Source organism: Lepisosteus platostomus, chromosome 1 (assembly GCF_059453375.1).
Source record: "Lepisosteus platostomus isolate fLepPlt1 chromosome 1, fLepPlt1.hap1, whole genome shotgun sequence".
In the NCBI taxonomy this organism is placed as follows: domain Eukaryota; kingdom Metazoa; phylum Chordata; class Actinopteri; order Semionotiformes; family Lepisosteidae; genus Lepisosteus; species Lepisosteus platostomus.
In genome coordinates this window covers 51,021,881-51,045,316 of record NC_142611.1, presented here as the reverse complement: position 1 = coordinate 51,045,316, position 23,436 = coordinate 51,021,881, and the positions used below count along the sequence as shown (strand labels likewise).

The 23,436-nt window shown below is 37.1% G+C and overlaps 1 protein-coding gene across 3 annotated transcripts in view; it reads left to right on the top strand.

Annotated features, from left to right (window-relative positions):
• Window positions 1–23,436, top strand: part of LOC148678079 (ADAMTS-like protein 1) — a 210,388-nt gene that overhangs the window by 127,294 nt on the left and 59,658 nt on the right. For 2 of the 3 annotated variants that reach the window (XM_088631318.1, XM_088631307.1), the window contains exons 3-4: window positions 13,352–13,479; window positions 22,600–22,645. In XM_088631318.1, coding sequence (XP_088487444.1) covers window positions 13,352–13,479; window positions 22,600–22,645 — 174 coding nt within the window. Of the gene's footprint in view, window positions 1–3,627; window positions 3,815–13,351; window positions 13,480–22,599; window positions 22,646–23,436 lie in introns of those variants that run through there. The other variant, XM_088631326.1, reaches the window with a different exon arrangement.

Genomic DNA, 23,436 nt, shown 5'->3' with positions numbered 1-23,436 from the left:
CTCCCTCTACTCTGGGTAGGAAAATGACATTTCTGGCAGCTGGGGTTCTGAGATTGACTGTGGTTGACCTTAGTATATCAGGATAATTATTTTGTAATGCGTGTCAGGTTTATGGAAACAACTAAATCATTTTTCAGAGTTTGTTAAAAAAACAAAACAGCTTTCTGCGTTACATACTGGGATTTGTTTATTGCTTTTTTTTGCTTAAGTTTATTTAAAATATTTCCTGCATATATCAGTTCCAGATTGTTTTCTTATGAGTTTCCCCATATTTCCTGTTAATTCCCTTTTTTCAGCAATATTAATATGAATATTTTCTAGTTTCTAACGTTTCCTGTTAATTCCCTACTCTTAGGAAGAGTAATATAAATATTTTCTGCATTACTAACAAGGTGTTTTAAATTTTCATTTTTTATTTTTTTTGTGCTTAATTCCTCTTTCTTTTTCTATTATTTTTTTTGTTGAAGTGGCTTGGACAGCCACAAAATGCTGTAAGAAACTTTATCTCAGACCAATTTAATATCCTAGTAGCTGGAATTAAATACTGTAGGTTGATTGCTATAGGATTATAAAAATCAAGGAGAGCACAGAGAGAAAGTGATACTATAAAACAGAATTGGGATCGAATTCCTTATTTATACTGAGAAGATACATAGTACTTGCAGTATAAATCCCAAAGGATATATGCTGTAAAAGTAAACCATGATCACAACCTTTTCCAAAAGAATTTGCCTTGTGTTCAGCCACACAACATGGGGACAAACCTGTGAATAATGTTATTCTTACACTTAATAGAGCTTTTATGTTTCCTTCATTCTCCAGTTTAATGGTTTTTCCCCTCATAATACTTCCATACACGGCTAACTCGTGTACAACAAAAGTGGTATTACAGTTAACAAAATCTTAATGACCATGTTGCTTATCACAATGAGGATGACAAAATTAATATGAATTAACTTTATTGTCACACACAGCACACTAAAAACTAATCTGGTGAGGATGACCACAAAATCTGTAAGGATAAAACCACTTTGCAACCCATTCCAAGACTGCAGAATTATTTTCCTCAAATTGAAATACAATACTCCTGTCCTTATTAGCTGTAGAAATCCTTGTTCTTTGGCTGTTAGTAAAGTGAGGTGGATAGGGGAAGGGAAGTAGATGAGGCATGGGAAACTGGGACAGGATTTGTAGGAAGAAGGTAGTCAGAACGAATGTAGAGGAAGGGAAAAATCAACCCAAATAGCAACGGGAGAAGGGCAAGGGAGAGTGGAGTAGGTTGGCCCCAGGGTTGTAGTGTCACTGGAGGCATGATGACATATAATTAATAATAATAATTGCTTACACTTATATAGCGCTTTTCTGGACACTCCACTCAAAACACTTTACAGGTAATGGACTCCCCTCCACCACCACCAATGTGCAGCATTCATCTGGATGATCCAACAGCAAACATAGTGCACCAGTACACCCAGCACACATCAGCTTTTAGTGAGGAGGAGGCCAATTCAGAGAGACCATGATTGGTAAGGGCCAATAGGAAATTTGACCAGGACGCCGGGGTTACATCCCTACTCTTTTTGAAAAATGTCCTGGGATTTTTCATGACCACAGAAAGTCAGGACCTCTGTTTTACGTCTCATCCGAAGGACCTTTTTACAGTATAGTGTCCCCATCACTATACTGGGGCATTAGGACCCACACAGACTGCAGGGTGACTGCCTCCTACTGGCCCCACTAACACCTCTTCCAGCTGCAACCTTAGTTTTTCCCATCCAGGTACTGACCAGGCTCACACCTGCTGAGCTTCAGTGGGCTGCCAGTTGTGAGTTGCAGAGTGATATGACTGCTGGCTATATACAGTAGATGAACAAAGGAAGAAGGAGGAGAGTATGGTGAATTTGTTTCCAAGGCATGTGGAAGATGGATTGGTTTGGCTGTCTTGGAAAAACAATGTTGTTGGAGTAGAGATGCAGGACTGAAGGCAGATATAGCTGCCGGAAGAATTGCAAGTAATCTGCTGTGGCTGATGTAGGATAAACAAAGTTGGCAAGATGAAAACCGATCGCTGAGAGACTTTGTGAGAAACTGGGTAGGTCCGATAGCAGATTGAAGTTAAAGTTCTATTGAATTCCAGGAGAAATGTATCCTTCAAGTTGGGCTGGGTTTCATGGCTTGATGAATCAGTCAGAGTGCAGGGATTTCTTTTCCTTCAAGCATGTGGTAGAAGAAAGGAGTAACAGAGAGGTGCATGGTAAAGTCTGTCTCTGGCTAGAGCAAGTGCTAAATGATAGAATCCAAAACACTTTATAATCATGTTCAACAGGGGGAAGTGGGCAAGATTAGGGTTGGACCTCTTCCTGGACTTTTATAAAGCTTTGTTTAAAACTGTACATTGGTTGCTATGCATTAAAAAATAAAGGACTGGCCAGTTATCTTCCTGAAATATTAAATGCTATTTGTATTGGCTTATGCCTCTTGAAAATAGCTTTTTTAATTGCACTTTTAGTATTGTTTGTGGCATTAAAACGACCTTTTTGTACTTGTGTTCATTTCAAGAGACTTGACTTTTTCAGTTGTTGAAATCATATCTCCGAAAACGTTGGAGTTCTGCCACAACCAGATTCTTCTCGCTGCTGAATTGTCGTCATAAAAACACATTAGAGACTGAATTCCCACTCACAACGCTCCAGGCGCCACTTGCTGGTGAAGTCTGTATCTGTATATTTGCATCTATATCAAATGATTCATTGCTTTCAAGATTTCTTCTGTACTTCCTAGAAAACATATCCATGCTTCATCAGAAACAGGGCATCTCCAAAAGGTGAAAGGGAATGCAGTGAAATTATTTACAGAAATGAGGGAATCATTTGTAAATCTCATTTCAAATGCTTTTAGTAAATTAGATTATATCAATGTCATGCCAATGTGTATCTAAAGAAAGAAAAATGCATAAAAGACACTAAATTTGGGCATGTACCTGACTATACATTTTCAAAAAGAACAGGAAAATGTACAGTACATTAGTTAAAGAAATACCACACAAAGTGTTCAACTGTTAAGGTTATATTGTATATGATTTCCAATTTGTTTTATTTCACAATTTAACAAATACCTGCACCATATCTGAATTTGAATTTGATATTTAGATTTGACTGTTTTTAAATAGACGTATCTAAAGTAAAAATGAATGGCTTTATTTTTTGGAGAAAACAAATAGTTATTGTGAGTTTTTCTATTATTTTTATAATTATCCTAGGGCAAATCTTGTAACCATTTGGATCCCAAGATTTTCAAATCTGACCCCAACATGTAGAAGGGTCATAAAGCTTGCAAAAGAAGACATGGACGCTGTACTTATTTATTACAGGTCTAATTCATGATCTGCACAGATTAAAAAAGGCTGCAGTAGAGAATGTAATGTGGGCCTGCCATTATGATAACTGCTCAACAGAGGTAGCAAGTTTGATCAAGAAGCAACACCAGTTGTAAAAGCCAGCAGTCGGTCTGCTTCTTGTTTAGTTTAGCATGCTTGATTAGGAGCTTTCTGATTGGCTGGAAAAGTACACCCTGGAATTCTTTTCCAAGCCCCTCTCTTTAGGAAACCACAGCAGAACTGAATGAAAGAGAGAGGCAGCTGAGGCTGGAGCACAGTGCTGTATGTGGCAGGACTAAGCAAGAATCCTTCATCTGAATTTTGGCAAAGGTGTCCAGGTCACTCTGCTCTGGCAAGATCTCCTCTAACAGCATGGACTGTCCACCCCACAGGCACCCTACTGCAGCTGTACTGCTGCTCATTGGAGTTACAGTGCTGGTAATCCCTATTTCATTTATTGTATTACCTATAATGATAATGATATTGATAATGATAATGATAATGATAATGATGGTGATGGTGACGTATTCTTAAATCTGTAATGTATTACAGTAATTAAGAATTAAAATTAATTGATCAATGTTTATCACAGATTAACTGTTATCATAGATTCAAAGGTGTGACCGTGTTCTTATCCATCATCAGTTGTGTTATGAGCAGTTTATTAAGTGGTTGCATTTTAACTTGCTGTGACAGCCTAAATTATTATCACATCCATGTTCTACATTATTATTAATGTGCTACAACATTATAGTTTTCTGGAAAAAAAAGCCTAGTTCAGTAACTTAGAAATAAACTCAAAGGCTAGGATGCAATAATTAAGTCACTCATTACCGTGCTTTTTGTTAACATTACCTTCCCCATAAATCGAACAGTTAAGCACCACACTTCTTCGGATTAAAAATTAACTTTGCAAACCCTAATAGAATAAATTGCATAAAGTGCAACTCTAATGCTGGGTAGAAATTGTCATTCAGCTTAAATACTTTTTTTGCTCTGCAGATATCTGCATGAAACTCATAAGTACAGTAAAGTTTTACAGTGTGGCTGGCTAGTACTGTACACTGTGGCCCTGGGTGGGAACTGCTGGACAGATACAGGTTTGGAAAGAAAAAGGATGGGTGGCATTCTGATTACAGTGTGGTCAGCTCAGGTGGTTCACTGTGTTATGCTTGCTCACTGAAGGTCCTATACTGTATTTAATTTCATTTACCTTTATTCTTGAGAAACCTTATCAAGTTTTGTTATTTTATTAATTAATTTAAAAAAATTCTCTCACCCCATACAGTAAATGGGGAATGAGTGGACAGTGACCTGCAGTATCTTCATTACAGGTTAAAAGGGGATTTTACGCTTTAACTCCTAGGCTTTATCTTCATATCTGAACTGAGTGAGTTTCACCACTAAATGTGTCTTCAAAACTGTTTTATGTAGTAAATCTCAGATTGCTTGCAAAAGGAGTGGCTGGAACCACATAGTGACTTAATTAAATAGGCGTTATGCCCTGAATTATGTGATGTGAGAGAAAACATTCAGCTGGAACAGAATTTAAACACAGATCTCTAATACCTTTCAGTTACAGTGATTCGCACAAATCAGTGACTCAAAACTGCTCGTGTAAATTAATAAATAAGATTGCATTAATTGATGTATACTTATCTGATCTTTTGAACATTATTTAGAGATGTGCAAAGCAAATGTAAGTAATTTATAAAAGAAAATTAAGAAATTGAACTGAAAAAAAAACAAAGCAAATTTTGACTTTTATCAGATTGCACATTTTTATTTCCCCATTCAGGTACAGTGGCACTTATTTACCTTTGTGTACTCTGTTAATTATATTACAGTGTTTCAGGTGAAGAAAATTAAAATAACTAACAACAGTTTTAGCCTGGCACTGTTGCATCTGATCAGCACTCTAAAGGAATTCCAAGCTGATATGATAAGATTTTATTTTTAAAAACACAAAGAAAGGACAAAAAACATTAAAAATATATACAGTATGCATTATTCTAAAGTTTTCTGGAGACAAAAGTATTGAAGACATATTCTGGTAAACATTGCAGTCATTTAACCCAAACAAAGCATTCATACTGTTTCAGTTTAGTTTCACATTTTCTTCCAGAACCCAATTTTTCCATGGTCACTTAAAGATAAATTAGGCATTTCTGCTCTGCGAGTTGGCCAAAGCCCTTTAGTATAAACGTATCTGAGAGATACTCAATTATGGGAACTCTTTTTATTTTAGCTTTCTCATCCCTTAAATGTATGGTGTTGTTACTCAATTTCAGAATTGAAACTGCTTAGTATATGTAAAAATTACTTTAGCCAGATTTACCCTTTTGAACTCAGGATATGAAATATATATATACAATATATTTAGAATGGATACATAAATACAGTATACATGAATATTAAAAGGCACATCAGGAGGGAATTGAGAATAAAACAGAGATCCAGTTATAGTTCAGTAAATTATTTCATTAATTCAGTAAAATTTATATCCACACCCATTTTTAACAATTTCAATTTTACACTGGTGTTTTTTGCCATGGTTTTAGACAACAGAAAATAGACCTTAATAGACACACAGGTTGTTCAGTTCAAAAGTCCTGGTTTTGGCTCACACAATAGAACAACAAATTCACACAGCATAGACAACTAAACACTCAGGAAACCTCTTCAAGGTAATGAATTAAGGTTCCAATGCTATGTATTATACCACTCTTTCAAAATTCATTAGATGGCGGTGGTATCCTATAATTAGAATGTACAGACAAACCCACATAATTGTGGCAAAAATATTTATTTGGTATTTTGGCTTTAACCTTCTTGGTTTTGAGGGATGGACAGGTACTGTATCCAGGTGGACAAGAGGTTACAGTATAGGCAATGGCATTGGGGAAATGGTGTAGGCATGAGTAATGCTGGGAAGCAGAGTTCCATATGCCCATATTGATGCCCTGGAGCCGGTGATTGATGGGAACTGGAGTTTGTCCTCTTCAAGAATGGGTTTTATGAGCTCCAAGTATAAGACAACCAATGCGCGGCTCCCTGTTTATGATAAATGAGGTTGTAAGGTTACAAAGACCAGCAATAAAAGTCAATAAATTCATTATTTATGAGCTGCATTTTTAATTATGTAGTTGGAGAGAATGTTCTGCTAAAAATAAAAATGAGTGCGTCCCTGTCACATTGTTTTTTAAGTACTAAATGATTATGTTAATACATTACAAAGAATGTGTTTACATAATACAATACAGTATATACTGTAGAACACATTACCTACTGTATCACTTCACTTGGCCATTAGTCCAAAGGTCTTTTGCATTTCTTATAATGGTATAAATACACTGATAAGAACCTATATAGAATTTTGTGTTCTGCTTTATTTAGCAATATATACCCTGAGTTAAAAAAGAGCAATGTCATACATACTGTACATACAGTGTGTTAAAATAATTGAATCTTGTTAGTGTTGAACATCTGACTTTGCAGAAGGATTAAATTCCAATCCTTATTTTCCTCAAAGGCAGTGGATGTCAAGTTCAAAAATCAGAGTTGGACACAGGGCCACTAGAGGACTTTTAGAGCACTGACTTTAGGTTTAGAAATAGGATGTACTATATTTCTTTAAAGAGAATGTGGATGGCTAGAGCACACTTCTTAGCCAGTTTGTAAAAGCCAATGGGAATCCTTTGGGCCAGCATGGCTAGATGACACTCTGAAGTTCCTCACACCATGTGATCACTTTACTGGCATGGAATCAAAGCAGGTGTCTGTGATGGTGCACCTGCTGTGAAACATAGCATAAGAGAAGTATTACTCTGTCCATTTACCATTCGCTCAAAGCTGACTTGCCCTTTTCAAGTTCTGGTTTGTGAAAGAAAACCATAGAGGGGTTGTCCTTTGTTGATGACTGCTCTCTTGTCTGTCTTTGAAAGTGTAATGGACAGTGGAAATGCGATTGTACTGATATTGAGAGCTGACATTGTTCTCTCCAATTATGGGTCAATGCTGCTGGCCTGAATTTGAATTAAGATGGGGGAAGATGTTAACCTCATTTATCTAGGCTAGCTGAAGACTTTCTTGATGACAAATGTCTTGATTTCTTGAGAATCTCAAGGATAGATCAGTCTGCAAATTCATTAATTCTCAGTCCAGTTGAGTCTGTTTGAAATGCTGATGTAAACCATGATGTATTCAAACATCATCCTTCTGGGCTAGATCCCAAGCTGTCTCTTGCACTGTGTCTTGTGGTCTAGCTCAACATGAGCTTAGTGAGATACTGTACTTTTCTTGCTTCTGGTGGACCAGTACATGTCCTCATTTGTCAGGTGGGATGGAATGGGGAAGGACACCTATTTTCTGAGCATTTTTTAGACTTTCTGTGCATTTATGACAATTCTAACCCTTGATGGGCTTGATTTTTGAGTGTGACTGACCATTTTCTGTTCCCCATTAATTTATACAAAGGCGTTTTGTGTTTTATTTTCCGAACACGCATTTAATCATTTTCAGGTCTATACATACAGATCAAGGAAAGCTTGTGTCATGGAAAAGTATTATAAGCTTCAGTCGCAGGCAGAAATTCTCGATGCAGGTGTTCGTTTTAATTTTCCCCTCATATAAATACTTTCCTTTGGTATTAGCAGGAGTTTTCTTTCTGTACATAGAAAAATTAGAATTCCATCTCTGCTTTTGTGAGATTATGTTATTGTAAAAGATCCCACAGAGCTCAGATGCGTTTCATGTTCCCAAGTGCCTTCAATGAATACTAAAAAGACAGGTGCCTTAATGCACTTGTTTGGTCTTTTGAAGCCCGAGTGCCCTCCTTCAGAGGAAGCCAGCTTATGTAGGACTTGCTATTATGTGGGTAGAGCCTAGCACAATAGTTTTACTGCAGTAATTTATATGTATTAAGCACTTTCACACAATAGGCAGCCCCCCTCTGTCTGGCATTCTGCCTCTGTGCCCCAGGACTGCAGCCTGAGAGCAATTAGCTTTGGGGGGAGTGATTTTTTCCCCTTTTTGTTTTTTTATTCTTTGTAATTTATGGGGGATTTTTTTCCTGGCTTGGCATTCCCTTTTCTCCCACCACGGAAGCCCCTAATATCCATTGGCAGAGATGGGTTTCTATGTTCTTCAGCTTTGTGCTGCCTAATCGCCCGCCCTGATCTAAACTTGGGCGGCTGGTTGTCTCTGTGTATGTTTAGTGAATAGAAGATGCTGTGTATGAGGTCATCACCCCCGTCGTTTTTTTCAGCCACAGGCAGCTTCCTAGTCTTTATTGATGTGAAAAGGAGAAACAATTGTTTTAAATCTTTCTTGAATTTCCTAGGCATTAGAAAGTGCATAATGAGCACAGAGAGCCTTAGTAAAAAAAGAGCACAGCCAAAGATTTCCCAGCTGAGATTATGGGGATTTAGACGTCCCGTTTTTGTTTGTATAAAACTACTGTTTTCAGGTGTGCTAAGAATGTGTTTATTTCTGAAAATACATGAACAGTTTTAAGATAAACCAGGTAATAGACTTTAACTCTTTTTCAAGTTTAGAATGTTACACCTGATTCAAGCCAACCTTAAATTCCCAAAGATTTTTTTTAGTTAGAGCTCACCAGAAGGATTCTGGTTTTGTGTGCATTCCTGATTGTAAAGGTCTCTTGGTAATAAATGTTTCACACAGTACAGTTCTTACGGTTTCAGGATCCTCAATGCTGGAAACAGGAACCAATTTATGCTTTACTAAGAAATATATGCTATGGCTTGATAAACGTGTGCAATGGTAGGAGACTAAGGAACCTAGCTTGTTCTTTAATCAGCTACTGTTTATAACTGAATGGGAGGAAAATGGCTACGTTTTCTGATTTAAAATGTTCAGTTTCTCAAAACTTTTTTAAGAGGTCCTTTTGGTGTGCCTTCTCAAACCTGTTGTTTGAGTGACGCCAATTCCACAATATAAACGAGAAATCAAGTGCTCTAGTCTAAGGTTATTTGATTTGCTGGTGTTGGCTGAAGAACAAGCAGGAGTTATGTGTGAAGCAGAGAAAAAGCTCCTGGATCAGTTTGCTGAAATATCAGGCCAAAATGTTGCCTCCTACAAACCTCTGAGAGAGATCAGGTAGCGAGTGAGCTCAGTCTTCTGTGGTTTTTGAGGTCTCATCACTTCACCCATCTTGAAGCTTTTTTGCACATACAGTATGGGATGTCTGAAGCTGAACCTGAATCTTTTAAATCTTAAAAAAGGAACGTGAATGTCTCAGAAAAATGGCTGCTTTTTGGCAGTCGCTTGTGGAATGAAAACAGCTTAATTTGTATTGGCAAAAGCCAGTAAGGAAAGATGCCTAGAAATTGAGCCACTTATTGAAAGGAAAGCACACCAATGGCTCTGTCAACCATTTTAAGAGTACAGACACTAGGTTGTGCAAACAACATCTTTCACATTGGGTATCATGGTAGTTTTGAAGTTCTTTTATGATAAACAAGCAATGCATATTTATGGCATGGATGAGTCCCATAGCTCCCATTTGGAAAACCAGGACATACTGAAAAAACGTGCTGAACATGAAATACCATGAGTTCACAAGCCCCGTCTAAGTGATAACATTTTGCAAGTCAAATCTTCATCGTCACGGTAAAGTCAGTAACTGCAAATGAAGCTTTCACTGACGTCAGAATAAGCTTAACTTATAAGGACACAAAAGCTACACTTATTATTGCTATATAAATTTGAATTCAGTGCATAAGGCTTTTCTAAAAATAAAACTAACAAAGAGCTGAAAATGTCTTGCAGACTTTTTTCTTATTTTTATAGAATGGTCGATCCTTTCAGCAGGACTACAATATGTGCATTTGTACAGAAGTGCCACTACTTGGCTAGTATATTCAGTGATAGCTCATTTATCGCACACATATCGCTGTGGAGACAGGGATTGAAGAATAGTACATCCTATCTGCATTATATACAGTACATTGGGTTTATCTAAGATATCTTTAACCTAAAAAAGTCCTGGAAATGCAACATCATTAAGAATTTTCAACGGGCCTTGTCACATTATTTGGAATATCAGCTAAAGCCTCTTATTTTTGGATCTAATTAGAAGCTAAGCCCATGTTGGTTATCCAGTCGTAGATATGTACAGTAAAGAGAGAGTTTGCCTACTGGACAGATATTAAAATTCCCTGAATATGTCTTGATGAGTAGAAAAATACTTTAGTATTTGTGTCTTTCTTGTACTATCCCAAATTAATTCTTATCACAAATACTATTTCCTTCATCTTAACTGTGACAAGACTGAAGTCATGCTTATTGGCACCCCCCATCAACTTCGTAAAGCCAATCCTGTAAACCTATCTTTAGATGGTTCTGCTCTTGAGCTTCAGTCTAAATTAAAAAACCTTGGGGTGATATTCGATTCTGGCTTAACATTCGACCAACATGTGCAGCATATTGTCAAAACATATTTTTTTCACCTCAGAAATATCGCTAGACTACACCTTATGCTATCACTAACTGTGGCTGGAAAGCTGATCAACACATTTGTGTTCTCTCGAATTGACTACTGTAATGCTCTGCTCACTGGGGTATCTAAATCTACTTTGAACAAACTGCAGTATGTCCAAAATTCAGCAGCCAGAATCCTGACCAGGTCTAGTGCAAGTGATCACATTACTCCTTTCCTGGAGTCCTTGCACTGGCTTCCTGTCAAATTCCATGTGCACATTAAAATCCTCATGCTCACCAACGGTATAAGGCTCTGCATGGCTTGGCACCTCAGTACCTGTCTGAACTATTTCACCCTACTCCCCACCTCGCAACCTTTGCTCTTCTAATTCTGATCTCCTAACTGTCCCCCAAGTCCGTCTACATTGTATGGGTGACATGTCTCCTGTTAAGCCCCCAAGCTCTGGAACTCCCCAAGGATATCAGAGTCACCTTCTCTAAACTCCTTCAAATCCGGACTCAAAACCTTCTTCTTTAGAAGAGCCTTTACTTAACTGGTTACATTCTTCACCCCTCTGCTTTTCTTAGTACCACCATCCACTGTCTCCTCTGTATATTGTAGTTTTATCTTGTGTATTCTTTTTATTTATTGTTATTGTTATTGTCATTCTGTGAAGCGCTTTGAGAAGCCAGCCATTAAAGGTGCTATATAAAATAAAGTTTAGTTTTTATTATTATTACTATGGAACCTGCTTTAAAAGGAAATTGGTATCCAATCAAGCTTTTGTTAAGAGACTTCTAAAAGGATATTCGATAAATGGTCACTCAACACAGGTAATAATAATAAAACCTTAATTAATACATGAGCCATAATTTCACAGTATCGCTCTTCTTTGACATACCTTTCTGTAATGGTACAGTATACAGCAGAATGGACATTTAATTAGAGTATAAAACCTAGACATTGTAAAATGAAGATCAGAATTATTTTTTGATGCTGTTAATGATAAATGAGGCTAATTTTAGCTTTCCTACTTTAGAACCTTCCCAAAGGTTTCCCATGTAAATATGCAATAATGCTATGAGTGACACCGTGGATAAGTCAAATTTTTTATAGAGAAAAAAATTAAAGGAAGAAAAAAATTAGAAGTCTGGTTTAATTCTTTTAAAGCTACAGTGTCCAGCATTTTAAAATTAAATAGTGGCAGTTAATGTTTGATACATGGGGAGAAAGGAAGACAAATTGTATTAATAATAAAATCACATCTTTCCTTTCTATTTAAAATTTTCTGAAACTGTATCTTTTCAGTGACATACTTTCCTTCAGTTTCTCTAGCACATATTCCAGGGGAACTGAAAAGCTTCAATAGTAAAACAAGCTCTCATGGTACCATTGATGTAAATTAAGTCCTTCTGTCTCCTGTTTGTCTCAAGCAGTACAAAGTACTGAGACAATCTTACTTTTTTAGAATTAGTGAATTTAGAATTTATTGCTTGTGCTGTAATTTTGAACATTTTATGACTGTCGTTAATGTACAGTAGTTACAGTATCTAAGAACCTTTAATTTGTTTATCTATGAAATGTTGTGAATGTTCAGCCACTTCTTTCGCACGGATGAAAACTCACTTAAATTTGAAAAATTTGTTGGAATCATTTTGGTGCAAGATAATTTGGGACAGTTTTCATAAGATAGATGAAGTACTGTAATGTATATGTACTGTACATTGTGGTGTATGTTATCTGGAGGCGTTTAGAATGGTAATTTACAGGTGGCTCAGTGAGCAGACTGTATTTACTGTACCAATAATCATACTGTATGTTATGAGTACAGTACATCCTCTTCATAATGTCTTTATTATTATGGACAGCAGCACATTGGGGTCCATCGTCTTTTTGTCTTGTGTATGCACTTGATAACATTAGAATGGAAAAAAGAAAAGAAATGTTGTAAACATGAGATGGCCATTTTGCCCATATTGCTTGTTTGGTAGTTGAGTGGTTGACTGAAACTAAAATCTCATCCTAAAGGAGCTCAGAGTTTGTACCACAGCTGCCTGTCTGGAACTTGTTTCCCAGATACCCACATTTCTTTGTGTAAAGATATAGTTCAAATTCTCCTCCCTTCAATGACTTCCCTTTATAATTTCCAGTTTTGGCCTACTTAAAGTATTTAATTCAACGCCATAAGAGGCCATTTTCTGTACAATTCACTTTTTCTGCTGATTAACTTTAGCCTGTTGAAATTAGATTCAGTTAGCCATTGTCTCAAAGAGTTCTGAATTACAGTAACAAGCATCACTGTATTCAGGGATAGGTGGTGTTGTCTGTATGTGGCTGTGTTCATTTCATTTGTTTTTCTATTCTAGTAATAATAATAATTTAATTATTCTTATTATTCTTATTATTATTCTAGTGTACTTTCCCACTGCTCTCTGAGCACATGCAGGAATGCATGTGGCTGCAGACGTGACTGTTGATAATGTACAGTATCAGGTGTGGGTGTGTGATGGCCGTTGACCCCTGTGTTGCAGAGCTCGCGGACTGCTCGTTCGGAGGAGGACAGGGACACGCTGTGGGACGCCTGGGGATCCTGGAGCGACTGCTCACGGACCTGTGCTGGCGGAGCCTCCTACTCACTGAGACGATGCCTCAGCTCCAAGTAAATCATTGACTTCGCTTGTGTGTTTCTGACCGTTCAAACAGGCAGATACTAGGTGCATTTCCCAGTTCTCTGTTTGTTCTATTAATGTGATTCTTCATTGTCAGGACATCAGAAAGTTTGTATTCCTGAAACCTGAATCAGGGCAGCTCAGTGGCTTCAGCTTTGCTGCTTTGAAACTCAGGAGCCCGAGGTTCAATTCCAGATCTGGCCTGCTATCTGTGTGGTGTTTGTATGTTTTCTCCCTGTCCACATGGGTATTCCTCTGGGTGCTCCAGTTTTCTCTCACCATCCAAAAACATACTGGTAGGTTAATTGGCTTCTGGAAAAATTGACCCAGGTGCGAATGTCTGTGTCTGTGTGTGCCCTGCCATGGTCTGACATCCTGCTTTGTGCCCATTGCCTGCTGAAATAGGCTCCAGCTCCCTCACGGCACTGAGTTGGTTAAAACGGTTTGAAAATGGTTTGGAAATGAGGTTTAATCCTTAAATAAAGGTAAATGCATTTTAAGTTGTAACATGTGTCGGACATTGAACAAGTTACAATTGTTCATAGGTACCAGAGGTTCAGTAGTAACAGATATTACGAGAAAAATAAAAACGTTCATCTTCAGAATTTAGCACCCTGTGAAGCACAGAGTTCTTTCTTTTTGTGGAAAAGAGTTCAGCTGTGTTTTTAGCCCCACAGATTTTCTCAGAATGGTTTCCATTAAGAACAGGCATTGAAGGGGGGCATTACCTTGTAGTTTATATCCTGCCAAATTTGATCCGACATATCCCTAATAGTGAAAGTAAATCTTAAAATGAAATCAGCTCCCTTGGGGTGCAATAGAAGTGCTCAAAATGCATTTTATGAGATTGTTAAAGACCCGTGAATGGTCAATGGAGAAATCTGTTGTCATACAACAAAACTAGTTCTGGCTGCACCTTGTAACTGCAAAACAATGTCAATAATGTACTGTAAGTAACTGATGTAGTATTAATCAGTAACATTGTAGCAAAGAACGTTTATCAATTACTCTTTAATCTCATAAGATTGTCACTGTGGATTAAATTAGAAATTTTAGAAAATCTAAAATGGCAATGCCATGTTCTGTATGTGATTCTGAGATGTGAACAGACTGATATAGTATACTATAGGGTATTTTTTCTTGTGTGTGGTTTAAAGCACAAGACTAAGTTACTTCATATGTTCTGTGGTCTGTATGTCCTGAGCTATAACACTTTTGTTTGTGAAATAAAATGTCCATTGATCTAATGAAATGCATAATAATGTAAAGTATTTCAGGGGATTTTGCAGCTGGATGAATTAGATGCCTCGTTCTTTTGCTAATGAAAAACATCTTATGTGCTATCTGAAAAAAATTCTGACGAAAAAATCTGTTACAGGAACTTCTTCAGCAAACATGATGCAGATGTATTCTTTTGACACTTTACACATAGGCTAACACATCTTGAGGATTCTGTGCAAAAATAATGCCAGAGGTCATGTAACCTAATGTAACCTAATTTGGTCACACGCAAAACCTGCGATCTGTAGGAATGCATTCAGCCAGCGTAATGATACTGTCTGTATAATTATCGGTAAATGTGGGCGGGGGCGCTGCTCAATGTGGCGACCCGTTGGCTTGAGAGCGCAAATTGATTTATTTTGTTTCGTTTTTTTCTCTTTCCTTTTTATTGCTGCTCGTTCCGTGTCCTTCGCGTTCGCGAAAATGGAACTTTTGAAAATGCAATTAATTGAGGAAGTCTTATCAACCCGATGTGTGTTGCACAGATCCCCACCCACACACAAATGTGCATGTGCTAATACCTTCCTAAATACTACACACTTTTACTTTCAATGGTCTGTTTGCTGTGATAGTATGAATATTTTTTTCTTAGAGGTGTTTTTTTATGTTCTGTTTTGTCTTTATTTCTGTCTTGTGCTGTATGTTGCACCCTTTGCTGCTGAAATTACCCCGCTGGGAAGGAATGAATGATTTTGAATAGAATTCTGCTAATATAATGAATTTTGCAGAAATGTAACTTGGTTTTTAAGAGCATCTACTATAAAAACCCTGCGTCATGAGTCTAGTCAGTTTGATCATTAAACACCCAAGAACTCATTAATTATGAAAAAGCTGATTCTGGTAAAGTTCATGTCTTGATTGAACTGACGGATGTTTTGCCTTATTCTTAATTATACCACTGACAGATGATATTGATCAGTCAACACCACAATTAATTCATCCATTAGCAAGTAAACATGTTTTCCTGCCTACTTTTAAAAACAAAATAATTTTCCAATCCAAGATGTCATACAGATGTGTCACTTTTATTGTAAGTTTCAATTAATTATCCCTATGTACAGTAATTCAGCTTCCAATGTGTCTCTGCACTTTGGTTATTTTGCTAAATGTTCTATAATAGATCTCTCTGTTGAAAAATATTATTACAGAGTAAAATATCCATGTAAAGTGCCTTACAAATATATTCAGGCCTCTGCACAGTTTTTTACATTTTGTTGCAGTCATTACACTTTGAATTAGCAATTAATATTTATGTACACAAGCTACTCCATATATTCAAAGCAAAAACAAAAAGAAATAAGTGACTAGAGAGAAGTGACTACTGTTTTAATTGCAGATGCTTTATTCTGCCAAATTATATTAATTTAGATGCACAGAAGTTCCATGATGAGCCACACAATTGATTGAGTGACCTCTGTTTGTGCAGTAATAGTGGTTCCCATGATTTCACAAATGCACCTGTCTCTGTAAAGGCTCCATAATCTCAGGCAAAGATTCATCCATTAAGACCGAGGAAGTTTCAAAACTACTCTGAGATAAAGTACAAAGCATAGATCAGGAGACAGATATAAGAAAATCAAAAACACTGAAAATCTCTTTGAGAACTATCATGTCAGTCATTAAAAAGAAGAATGTGTCTCATACCACCCAGACACTGCCTAGATAAGGCTGTCCCTCCTAAATGAGCAGGCGGCCAAGAAGGAAACTGATCAGGGTCTTTGAAAGAAATACAGAGTTCAGTGGCTGAGATGAGAGAAAATGTCAGTGAGTGAACAGATTCCCTGTCACTGCACAAAGGAGCCCTCTATGCTACTGGATAAAGAATTTCACATCTCACATGGGGTCTGCAAAAAAGAACCTAAGTGATATTGCTACTGTGTGGCAAAATTTGGAGTACAGTATTGTGAAATGATGGGCCATGTATTATTATTATTATTATTATTATTATTATTATTATTATGATTTTCCTTTAAAGCAAGTTCCACATACCATAGTATTTGTGATGAGATAGTACAAGAAAGACGCAAAAACATTAAAGTGAATATTCATTCATCAAAACATATTCATGAAATTTGAATATCTGCTCTATCTACTGTACATATCTATGGCTAGATAACCAACATGGACTTAGCTTCTTAGATCCAAAAGTAAGAGGACGAAAGTGAGACTTGCCCAAAAGACATGCAGCTGTAATTGCTGCCAAAGGGGCTTCCATCAAATACTGAGCTCACAGTTCTGAATGCTTATGCAGTCCACACATTTAATTTTTTTCCCTTCAGTTTGTGCTGAGATTTACTGTGACATATCTTTCCTTTAGAAGTCTTCATTTTGAGCATTCAGGTTTTGAATAAATTATTAAGTTAAAAAAATGTGCATACATGGACATCATTTTGTAATTTCACTTGTTGAAGTATTTAATATTCTTAACCCCTTTAACCTTAAACGTGCTTTACATGAAAATAAATACTCAAGCCTTACTTATTCAGTATTAAAATGTTTTTGAATTATGGGCGATGCAAAATAAGTCCCTTTCATATTAAAATACAGCCAAGTTAAGATTTCTTGTGTTGGTTAGCTGTGGTGTTCTTAAAGAAAGGGATCCAAGAGCAAAATCACTCAGGGTGGGAATCATGATCACTTGCAGTCAATGTGTGGCAGATCAAAACCCTCTAAAACTGCATAACGGAGCCCCATGTGTGACTGAATATTCAAAAATATTCTTTAATATGCGTGCATAATTGCCAACCACCCCACACTTCACATGCCAGCACCAGTGCTTTATTAAAAAAAGCAGACAGCCACATTGTGATGCTATTGAGGAAACCAATAATTTTCCAGAAAATCTGCAGTAAGTGTAAATACATTACAGCAATGGAGTTGGTGGTCAGAACTGCAGAGAAAGCTGAGAAGAACAATATGTGGCACATTTGGCACTGAACTGGAGGAGGCTGGATTTGGACATGTACAGCAAGTTATAAAATGTGAGGCATATATTTGGAAAGCACCCAGTGGTAGACGTAGAGCTTTAGGAGCTGTAATGGATTCATCATTGTCAGCTTTTGGGCTTTGTTGAGAAGACGTTAATGTTCAGAAATGTAAAAATATAGCTGTGATTTGCTCTAACTCTCTTTGTGAGAAACGAAGACATGCAATGAAGTCCTTATTGCCATGATGTGGGTTTGGTAAAGCGTCTAATGTAACCATGCATTCGAAAAATACCTTTCCTTTGTAATCTGATAATGTTCAAACTGTAGACTCCAGGCATAAGATACACCAGTAAAAATCTTGGACCTTGGGTAAGCAAGTCATTTGTCAGAGATTCTACTGTGTGTTTAAATCTGTTCTATAATACTGTCAATTAGTAACACTGATGTAGAACTTGTGTCATTCTTGAGTTAGAGGTATCCACTCATTTTTCTTCTCTTTTGTAAGATTGTGTATTTTAGGGTGCATGTTGAGGTATCAAAAGAAAATTCGCAACTTAGTTAAAAGCTTTAGATTAGCTTTTGGCTAAGATGAAAGTCCCCTGCACTCAAAATCAAAATCGTAATCAAAATTACTCCTGTACTGATACTACAAATGTATGTGAAAAATATACAATACCAGTATAGGAGAGTTGTGTGTGCCCTTTATTAAAGGAAAATGCATAATCCTGTTTTAGACAGGTAGACAATTCAGGTGTATTAGCTTTCTAATAATAGAAAGACTCACTCCCCAGATATTAACCCGAGTTTCTAATTTTCAGATAGATGCTTTCTAGAAGTACAAATTTCCATAAAAAGTTCTGAAATTCACATTTTTATCATTGATGCTTTAGAACCTGCTGAGTCATTGAAAAATGGGTTTTTAAGACTTCCTGCAGACTCAGCAGGCAAATAAACTCCAGCTGACTCAGATATAAACCACTGTGGGACTTCTGGTGTGTAAAATAGTGAATGGTTCTGAGTGCATGTTTAGAGGAAAAGTCCTTATCTTCCTCCCTCCTGTACAACTCTGTGTCACGGACGTCCAAAGGGACTAACCGTGGGGAGCAGGAGAGCGGAAAAAGACCCATATGCGTAGCGGCGAGACGGGAAAAAGGCCCGGGCTCATTAGTGCAAAGAGTTCAGGAATGCCGTATAGAAACCTATGCCCTCAGGGAGCGGACGTGGGGCGCCCTGGTGCTAGGCGGGTCTCAGGACATCCGAACGTCAATGCTGAGCGAGGATAGAGTGCAAGACCCGGAAATATATAGCCCAAGGGAAAGAGAGGGACAGGAAGGACAGCAGACCGGAAACTAGGGACAGGACAGAGAAGGAGCGCCCCCTGGCTGCAGAGGGCGTGACACTCTGACAGTTGTAGCTTGTAGCCATAATTCTCAGCTGAATGTTGAGGAAGGGCGGGGGTAGAAAGAATATATCATTAAACAATTTATTTAAATTTGTACAAAAGTTTGTATGTTGTACAAATTGTTCTTATATTCTTACATGAGGTTTCGATTACTTTACTCTGTACAGAATCAAAGTAATCATTCCCTTCTGATAAATGCTGACAGTCCAAATAATAATTCTGAATTGTTTTCTTGCATATTTTAGGAGAATGATTAATGAAATCTCAAACTGAAATTTCTAAAGTGATAGCATTGAATGCAATCCAGTCTTCCTCTACATAAGGAGATATTGGTAGAGTTATCATAGTAATGGTTTTTGATCTTTAAAAAGCTCTTCCATTCCATTTGAATTGCAACTATACAGTATTTAACTTTCAACTAATAATTATTTGACTATTATTAAATTGCTTTTGTAATGGTAATTTGTCATGGTTTATGTAAATCAGTTTCCTGCAATTATATTCCTTGCCCTTATGGAACAGGAACATATGCAATATGTTTTATGTATCTTTTCTGAAAAGTGACTGATTGCTGTAGTGAACTTTCTGCCAAAACCCTAATCAAACAGCAGAAGGTACATGCCTATGGTAGCTATGTGTATGTTGGTAACTGTTCAGAAGTTGCATGTTAGCTTGGGAATTCTGGACACCTTTTGCAAACACATGATGTCACAAGAATTCCTGATCACCTTCCCCATTCAACCTAACAGTCTTAGTCCAAAAAGAGATAAATCTGAATTACTTTAAGAATAATTCAGTTTTTTTTATTACCAAGAAAGCAAAATTTGCCATGATATGGGATGCCATTGAGTCTTTTCACATTTATTCTTACGTGCTATAATAAATACAGTACTACTGGGGTTTTCTTAGAGGTAAAGCAGAATTTCGGTAGTGCGAAATTCCAGAATCTCTTAACCAGTTTTAGCATGGCAATACCAGTAAGAAAAATTAGTATTTATATATTTCTATGTTCTACAATGCAGTTGCCATATCAAGTGCATTTAAGTAAACGATTGATTTTAGTTTCAAACTTAATGAGGAGTTATTGTATACCATTCCTCACCCCTATAGAAGTTATATTTTGTATAGAATTTTCTTACATTGAGGAATTTTACCAGATTAAAGTTACAACCTGAGATATTTTGCTTATCAGAGCGGTTAGATTACTTTTTTTAAAAATCCAACAGCCACTGTCAAGTCTCTTCTTAAAACTGTCTTTCTAAATGGATCTGCCATCCACAGCAATACCTGGTAACTAAGTCTGTATATACCTCACCACAAACCTCTGAATGATGATCCCAGTTTAAATCCTGCCATTTAAAAATATCCTTAATATCCCTGACATGCTGCATCAGTATTCACTTCATAATGAATATTGTTGAATCCACACAGGCATCTCAATTCTACATTGTTCTTCATATAGATTAATCATACACCATGGAGTGCTCAATTACATCTGCTTGAAACTGTCTAATGTCAATGCTTTCAAGAGAAGACCTACAGTATACTATTTCCCAACTAGAGAAATTGGTTCTCACTCTGATTGCATTTTTGATCATTGTTTCTACCACCACGTTAGCACTGCTGTCATGGGTAAGAGGCTGCGACTGAGTCACGTGAACGTAAACTCGCCTCTTCTCTTCCTGTACTGGCAGCGTCCCCCAGCTATAAGAACAATTTAATGCTGAAAAAAATCTGGCTTTTCCAACTCCTCTTGCAATCAACAATACAATTTCAACTTGCATACAGCTCTTAAAATTACCTTCTACCGATCTTCCTTCCCTGCACCGAAGTCTCATCTTTTAGGTTCCCGGGACTGAGATCTGCCATCTCCTTTACAGTTCCTTCCACCCCGAACATACAGTACTACAAACTCATAGGGACGTTCCTCAGACTTCCTTGTTTATGCAGCAATGAGACGTCCAAGACAAAACCCTCAGCATGCGGTCGTTTTCACTAACAGTTGATATCTTTTCTACAGTATGGATAGAGCCCTTCCAGAGACAAAAATAACTCTTGGAACATCAACTCCCCACCTGTGCCCAGAATTGCATTCCACTTGTCCTCCTCTTCTGCCTTCACATCTTTTTTTTTATTCATGAGGCCACTGACACTTTTCCATTTTACAGAATGATCCTTTAAGTAGAACCTTATTCTAGACCCACCAATCATCTCACACTGCTGACCACCTAATCTACACAGCCTTCTTGTCCAGAATTCTCTTAGCTGCCCACAACTACCATCCATGCCAGGCAACTGTTGCTGCCTCAGAAGCCACTCATTTCAAGAACACAGAGAGGGCAATCCAGCCATCTTATTTATTGCATTACTTTCAGGAAATGCAATACATTGGCAGAAAGGCATAAGATGGACCAGCTGTTTTCGGGGAACATGCCAGAGCATTTGAGATAAACGATCTGTACAAAACAACAGTCCACCATATTACCTCTCCCAACCCTGATTACACCTCATTACTTGATTATACTGCATTTCATGGAATCATGTACTTGAAAGATGTCAGAAACCATTTTTTTCTAAAACTTGGTTAAGTCATTCCCACAACAATAAATAGTGAAATAAAGTTTCAATCTCTCTATTCATTTGCAGTTTGCTGCTTCCACATTACCCTGGAATTCACCCGTCTCTTTATACCCATCCTTCACCTTGCCTCGAGACACTCTCACATTTCTGTTATTCAGTTCTCCACACCCCACTCCTACAGTATGCCTTATATGTGTGTTCACTCCTTCTGATGACAGCTCCACAGCTGAGACTTTTTCTTTTAACTTTTCCAGCAAGGAATTAATCTGTTCACATAGAAAACTGAGAGTACAGTGAGATCATTCGAATTAAGAAAACTGAGATACTGGGTAAATTCTTCAATTGCTGTGCTGTAGTTAGTGGAGTACCACAGGGGTCTGTATTAGGACCTCTACACTTCCAAAACTATATTAATAATTCTGATACAGTTAGCAAATCACTGAAGTTTTCAGATGATACCACAATAGGAATATTAGTAGAAACTGCAAATGCTGAAAAGGAAATTTAATTAAATCAATAACATTCAAAACTGGCAGTTCAAACACCTGGCCGATGATATTGAATGTAGATTAATACAGAGCATCACATAAAGGTACAGTAGTAACATCATAAACTATAGATATAAAATGGGAATGTTCTTAGAGGTAATTAATATTTATATATCCCATACGTCATAATGACTACTGCTTGTTTTTAAATTGTTTTTTCAAAAGCAGTTTAAGTTGGCAATAAGTTCTATCTCTATTCTGCTCTAATTGCTTTCCTTTTTCTTGGAGTTATCTATAGTACATACAGTAGGAGGGTTTGACTGCTAGAAACTGTATCCCAGAGCCCTTCTTCCCCTGCCTGTTTTTAAACTTTTACTTTATCAAAGTTCATTTAAGTCAATTAACCTATGTCCTCTTTTCCTTTTGCTTCAGGAGTTGTGAAGGACAGAATATAAGATACAGGACATGCAGCAACGTGGTAGGTAAATGTTTCATAGATGGTACTGTATATCGGATTTGGATGGTGGATTGGATTTATTTTTAGATACTGTATTTGTAAATATTTTGTCATTTTTTATCATTATGTGTTGTTTTACCAGTTTCACTTTATTTCAAAAGAGTTAAACTGCAACAGAAAAGCAATAGAAACCAAGTAACTTCGATAGACAGTGAGCATCTGACCTCCAAGAAATTACTTTCAGCTCACATAAAAGTGACAGGTTCAGTCTGCTTGCTAACACGGAAATGCTGTTGAAAAGTCATTTCAATTACCTTCTCTTCAAAATATAACCCAAACACATGGCAATTAAAAGTTACATGAGACCATGGGTTTGCTTAAAGTGACACACAGCATGAGATGGGCAGAAGATCCTGTAGTTCAGTTCTGAAAATAACAGTAGCAATTACCTATCTGCATTACTTCCATATGATTTCATTATTTACTTAATGATTTCGTGAACCACAGCCTCATTAGCCTTTATGTCATCACAAAAGTATTGCTCAATGCTCACTTAGTCATGTGTTTGTTCCGGCCAAGGTAGGTAATGTATCATTACTCTAAGTTTATTGGTATAATCAGTTTGATCACAAAACCGAGTTTATTGGTGCAATCATGTCAGGAGAATTCTTGTCTGGTTCAGAAAGCATTAGATATGTTGGAATGAAAAAATGCCTTTCATGTGTTCGTGGCTCCCGGCAGAATTTCTATGCTTGCAATTTATCCGAATGGAAGCCATTTAACCAATCTAACGAATACAGAGGAACAATATT